Source organism: Trichechus manatus, unplaced genomic scaffold (assembly GCF_000243295.1).
Source record: "Trichechus manatus latirostris isolate Lorelei unplaced genomic scaffold, TriManLat1.0 scaffold00009, whole genome shotgun sequence".
NCBI lineage: Eukaryota > Metazoa > Chordata > Mammalia > Sirenia > Trichechidae > Trichechus > Trichechus manatus.
The window spans coordinates 27,649,991-27,656,932 of NW_004443945.1; the positions used below are offsets into that span (position 1 = coordinate 27,649,991).

A 6,942-nucleotide genomic window follows, 5' to 3' on the forward strand; every position below is an offset into this window, starting at 1 on the left:
CTAAAGGTTGGCTGTTCAAACCCACCCAGCAGCCCGGTAAACTGCTTCTGTAAAGATTACAGCCAAGAAAACTCTACAGAGCAGTTCTATTCTGTAACACATTAGGTCACCATGAGTTGGGAGCTGACTTGACAACAGCTAATAACAATAACTCATTTTTAAGTGGAATGAGGGATTTATCTTAGTCATTAATATGTTAGTGCCTGTTAAAAATAAGAGCTCAACTGGAATCATACAAATGTAATATAAGCACCTAACACTGAAAAGTAATTCTCCTTCAGTTACAAAACGTTCATAAAATAAATACTTTTCTCAATCAAAGTCTCTCAATATTTATCTACAACAGTAAGGTGGTGGTCATTAAATGAGAGATTAAAAAATAACACTCATTTGCCACACATACATCTTTTTTTCCATTTTTTATTTTATCTTTAAGTCAAAGGAGGAGCAGGAGGAGACAGCACATGCAGAGTCTAATCAGTCCGTAAGTAGACTGTAGTGCTTCAGTTGGGATCATTACAATGAAATTAATATTCTTCCTTTGCTCAGTTTATTTACGAAAAGAACAGACACAGCACGGTAGCATAAGTGGGGCACAATCTGACAGTGTACACAGAGCAGATGGGGAAAATCAAGTGAGGCTCTGAATGAGCTTCTTACCTGCTCTACACCTGAGCAATTCCAAAGAGGTCAGGGCCACGTTGATTAAAACATTTGTAAGAACAAATTAATATTCGAAGAGGTATCAATTGTAAATTTTTGCTTATCTTCCAGTTCTAAGAAGCAAAGATTAAAAATAAAATTAATAGGGCAGAGCTAAATATATATTTTGCATAAAATAAATATTAGCTCTCTCAGAGATTTCAGAAGATTGATTTCTAAAAGACACACAATTCTATTTATGCTTGAGTTGCTCTTTTTCCACAACACAAACAAACTTAACTAGCTGAGAAAGGCATACTCACCACTAACAAAAATTCAAATAATAAAGGATTGTCTATATCCAAAGCTATTATTATATAGTCTAACCATGAAGTATTTGGATTGAAGGTAAAAAATGGCATAGAATTGACAGTCTAGCAGTTTCTTACAAAGCTAAACATAGGCTTACCATATGATCTAGCATCATGCTCCTAGGTATCTACCCAAATGGGTTGAAACTTTTGTCCACATAAAACCTGCGCATGAATGTTTATAGCAGCTTTATTCATAATGGTAGAGGAGGCCTGGTGGTACAGTCGTTAAGTGCTAGGTTGCTAACCAAAAAGTTGGTCGTTTGAACACACCCAGCGGCAGTGTGGGAGAAAGACCTGGCGATCTACTCCTGTAAAGATTACAGCCTTGGAAACCCTATGGGGTAGTTCTACTCTGTCCTATAGGGTTGCTGTGAGTCAGAATAGACTCAACAGCAATGAGTTTGGTTTTTTGTTTTATTCATAACTACTAAAAATTGGGAGCAACTAAGATGTCTTTCAATAGGTGAATAGGTAAACTAACAACCCAAAAAAAGTAGCTGCTAAAGCTGCTTATGTACAGCCAAATACCTCATGGGATTTGGTTCCTGGGTTTGGAGGTTTAGGGTCATGGTTTCATGGGACAACCCAGTTAATTGGCCTAATAACATGTTTAGTGCTTCTGTTCTACCTCTTAGTTCATTGCATAATGCCTGGGGTCTTAAAAGCTTGCAACGGGCAACTCATGGCACAATAATTGGTGTCTATTCACCTGGAGCAACAAAAGAAGAAGAAGAGTCAGGAGTAGGAGGAGGATATGGAATGTGTGGCTAGTTGCCTCCATGAACAACTGCCCCCTTTCCCATGAGATCAGAAGAACTGTGTGGTGCCTGACTACCATAACTGAACATTTTGATCAAAGATTCTATAGATGAATACTGACCAAAAGGGGGAAAATGCAGAACAGAACTTTAAATTCTCATGGAATCCAGACCTTCTGGAGACATGGAGGTTGGATGAACCCCTGAAACTATTTGCCCTGACATAGTCTTTAAGCCTTAAACCAAAAACAAATAGTTTAGTTTAACTAGTAAAGAAGGTCTGCCTTGAGCACTCTGCTCTTTCAAGATCTAACTTATGTGATCAAATTGACAACAGAAACAGAAGATTAGATAGGAAACTTAGAGGGCAGTGAGTTTGTGCTAATGGAGGAGGAACAACTCAGAAAAGGAGGGTGAGAATGGTTGCACAACTTGAAGAATGTTATCAACATCTCTGAACTGGACCTGTAGAAACTGTTGAATTGGTGTATGTTTTGCTGTGTATATTCTCAACAACAACAAAATATATTAAAAAATTTTAAAAAGAAAAACATAGTACCGAATCTACATAAACTTTACTTTTGTTTTAGAGGGATATTTAATTGATCAATCAGCAAACATTTACTGAACTCCCCAATGGATATTATGCTTTTGCCTCTCTGGCGTACATTTCCCATGAAAACTAATCTTGGTCACTGCCTGCAATGTTCATTCAGACGTTCACTGGCTGGGTCTTAGGCAAGTTGTCCAATACATGATTTAAATTTTTCTGCTTCAAATATCTCTGATCTTATACCTCAATGCATATAATAGGCAGTCAAAAATGCTGTTATCCAACTTAGTGTACTGACCTCTGATGTTTGAAATAATGGTAACCTCTATAGCTTAACAGATTCACACAACTAACAGTTTAATTGGTTGGTAATACTACTTAGTTTTACCATGAAACCATTTGGTCATCATCACTGCAACCCACAATGAGAGATTTGATTGCTGTTCTGTTCATTTTTCCACAAAAAACTTTGAGAACCCATTTAAAGGTTAGAACAAGTAGGCATGGTTACTAATCCGTCCTTGAGAGAGTAGCAGCCTTTCAAGCCTGATGATAAATCTGTTGGGAGCCCAGAGTCACACATCATATCACCTTCACATTCACAGTCACATTCAACAGTGACTGTGGAGTGCTTAGAGGATACATGGCACTATTCTAACCATAAAGTATTTGAAATGAAGGTTTAAAAAAATCTATACAAAGGTCAAAATCTCTATATAAACATAACTTCTGTCCTAGAGGGATGCTTACTTGATCAATCAGCAAATATTTACTGAATTCCCCAATGGACACTTTGTTTTCACCTGTCCAGTATCCATGTCCTATTTCGCTGGTACAGAAGCCCACCTTTTTCTTTGCGGACCCACCCTTCCCCCAATCTCAGTGCATATGTTGGTGGCAAGGCAACTGATCCCACTCCCATGACCACTTAACTCAGACCCAGCCAACAACCCAATCACTTCCTTCTGACCACTGTGATTAGTCCAGGGGTAAGCATATGACTCAAGCCATATCAATAGAGCCAATAAGCATCATCCCCAGGCCTTTTTCTGGATCTGTTGAAAAAGTGAAGCTCTTCTTCTACTGCAGGCAGACATGACTTAGGGAGCTCCTGCCTGAGAATGAAGCCAAGGCAAAGGAAAGCAGAGCCAATTACCAAAGAACAATAAACTCCTGATGATAAACTTGAACACTTTGATCCAGTTATGACTAAACATTCATCCAGACCCATCACTGGGCCATTTATGTACATAAGATAATAAAATTCTTCATTATTTGAGTTAGTGTATGAATTGGATTTCTTTAACTTGAAACCGAAGAGGCCTGACCAATTACAAGCACCTATACCCTGCACCACATTAGAAAAAGTACTAATGATACAGCTATATAACAATCCCTGCTTATAAGAATCTCTTTAGCATCTGGTTGGAAGCACAAGAAATAAACACAAAAATTACTAGAAACCTGAGTGCAGAGAAGGGAGATATCATAGGCTGCATATTAAGCAAGAGTTTACAATGTAAGAAAAAGATGAACTGGGTTTGAGTGATAACTAGGATTTGGCTGCCTAGAGAGAAGATGAAAGGACATTTCAGTAAGGGTTAACTCTGAGAGCAGAAATTCAAGAATGTACATATTGTATTGGGGAAACAATACAGTATAAAAATAAATAGAGCATAAAATATTAAATAAAATATTAAATCATGGGCTATCAACAATAAGTATAGTAGCTCAAGAGTAAAAAGAATCTGTAAATGTAAAATGGTACAACCATTTTGGAAAATGATATGGTACTTCCTTAAAAAGCTAGAAATAGAAGTACCATATGATCCAGCAATCCCACTCCTAGGAACATATCCTAGAGAAATAAGAGCCATCACACAAATAGACATATGCACACCTGTGTTCACTGCAACATTATTCACAATAGCAAAAAGATGAAAACAACCTAAGTGCCCATCAACAGATGAATGGATAAACAAACTATGGTACATACACACAACAAAATACTATGCAACAGTAAAGAACAATGATGAATCTGTGAAACATCTTGCAACGTAGATGAATCTGGAGGGCATTATGCTGAGTGAAATAGGTCAATCACAAAAGGACAAATACTATATGAGACCACTATTATAAAAACTCATACAAAGCTTACACACAGAAAGAAACAATCTTTGATGGTTACCAGGGAGAGGAGGGATGGGAAGAGAAAAACACTAACTAGGTAAAAAAAAAAAAACCCGTTGCCGTGGAGTTGATTACGACTCATAGCGACCCTATAGGCCTTACATAAGTGGTAACTTTGGTGAAGGGTAAGACAGTACACCATACTGGGGAAGTCAGCACAACTTGACCAAGGCAAGGTCATGGAAGCTTCATAGACATGTACAAACTCCCTGAGGGACCAAATTACTGGGCTAAGGGCTGAGGACCATGGTATTGGGGGACATCTAGATCAATTGGCATAATATAGTCATAAAGAAAATGTTCTACATCCTACTTTGTTGAGTAGTGTCTGGGGTCTTCAAAGCCTGTGAGCGGCCACCTAAGATACTCCACTGGTCCTGCCTCATCTGGAGCAAGTGAGAATGAAGAAAACAAAAGACACAAGAGAAAGATAAGTCCAAAGGACTAATGGACCACAAATACCACAGCCTCCACCAGAATGAGTTCAGCACAACTAAATGGTGCCTGGCTACCACCACCAACTGCTCTGACAAGGATCACAATAGAGGGTCCCAGACACAGCTGGAGATAAATGTAGAACAAAATTCTAACTTGTAGAAAAAGACCAGACTTACTGGTCTGATAGAGACTGTAGAAACCCCAAGAGTAGGGCCCCTGGACACCCTTTTAACACAGTAATGAAGTCACTCTTGAGGTTCAGCCTTCAACCAAAGATTAGACACACCCATAAAACAAAATGAGACCAAATGGGAACACCAGCTCAGGGGCAAGGATGAGAAGGAAGGAGGGGACAGGAAAGCTGGTAACAAGGAACTCAAGGTTGAGAAGGGGAGAGTGTTGACAGGTTGTGGGGTTGGCAACCAATGTCACAAAACAATATATGTATTAATTGTTTAATGAGAAACTAATTTGCTCTGTAAACCTTCATCTGAAGTACTATAAAAAAAGAATCTGTGTTTCTCTAATCATAGTCATATTTTGAATAGTATTTAAAATCTACTCTATATGAGATAATGTTGATTATCTAACTAGATTATAATGGCTAAGTGTTGAAATTGTGCTTCGAGAACATGACAAATGTCGAAAAGATCACATTCAGTGATCTTTTCCCTTTCCATATAGTAGACACCCCTCTCATCCAACCAGCTCTTCCTGCCTGCTTCTGGAACATATCTCAGCTAATCTAAAAGACTATCAGAAATAAACCACGCTGCATAGAGGCCACTCAGCTCCTGTTTAAGAAACCAGGACAGATAGTAGTGCTGTGAAGCGAGAGAGGGAGGTTAAAGGAAAAAAGACAAACATAAACCAAGGAAGCAACTGGGGTCATATAGTTATATGATTTGCTTTTGCCAGTTTCTTCATAAGGTGAAAGGTTTATAATAGAAACTATTAAAGGCATTTTCTATTTCCATTGTGGTTTCAGCCATTTCCCATGTGTCATTAAGAAATTGCATGGGCAGAGTTTGAGTTGGCCCTTGTTGCAAGCAGGAATGCAAAGCGTCTGCGTCCCTCTTTTCCCTTCTTGGGGGTAGTATTGTTTAGTTAGCTAAAATAAATGTTTTATTTCGGTTTTTAGGAGCTTAGTTTACCAAAGGCCATTATCAGTTTTATATGGAACATGAAGCTTTGCTGGTAATTATTTTCTAGCTTATTAACTTCTGATAAAATATTTCTTGGTGTCTTGTATTGTTTCCTAGAAATTTTACTGAGAAAAAATTGACCCCACAATATTCCTGATAACACATTTCCATCTAGAGTCATTATTCTCAGTAATGATTGCATGAAAAAAGATGCTCTAATATTTACTTCTCAATGCCCATTTAAATTGTCATTTCCGGGATGGAATACTCCCAAACTCATTCTATGAAGCCAGCATAACCATCATACCAAAACCAGGTAAAGACACCACAAAAAAAGAAAATTACAGACCAATATCCCTCATGAACATTGACGCAAAAATCCTCAACAAAATTCTAGCCAATAGAATTCAGTAACATATCAAAAAAATAATTCATCATGATCCAGTGGGATTTATACTAGGTAAGCAGGGATGGTTCAACATTAGAAAAACAATCAATCTAATCCATCACATAAATAAAAGACAAGAACCACATGATCTTATCAATTGATTCAGAAAAAGCATTTGACAAAGTCCAACACCCATTCATGATAAAAACTCTCAATAAAATAGGAATAGAAGGGAAATTCCTCAGTAGAATTAAGGGCATTTATACAAAGCCAACAGCCAACATCATCCTAAATGGAGAGACTTTGAAAGCATTCCCCTTGAGAACGGGAACCAGACAAGAATGCCCTTTATCACCACTCTTATTCAACGTTGTGCTGGAGGTTTTAGCCAGAGCAATTAGGCTAGAAAAAGACATAAAGGACATCCAAATTTGTAGGGAAGAAGTCAAAGTAT

At 37.9% G+C, this 6,942-nt stretch overlaps 1 protein-coding gene across 2 annotated transcripts in view; it reads right to left on the bottom strand.

Annotated features, from left to right (window-relative positions):
- Positions 1-665: 665 nt before the first annotated feature.
- LRRC69 (leucine rich repeat containing 69) overlaps positions 666-6,942 on the bottom strand; it is a 99,577-nt gene continuing 93,300 nt past the window's right edge. For both annotated transcript variants that reach the window (XM_023726087.1, XM_004370780.2), the window contains one exon: positions 666-776. In XM_023726087.1, coding sequence (XP_023581855.1) covers positions 666-776 — 111 coding nt within the window. The remainder of the gene's footprint in view (positions 777-6,942) is intronic.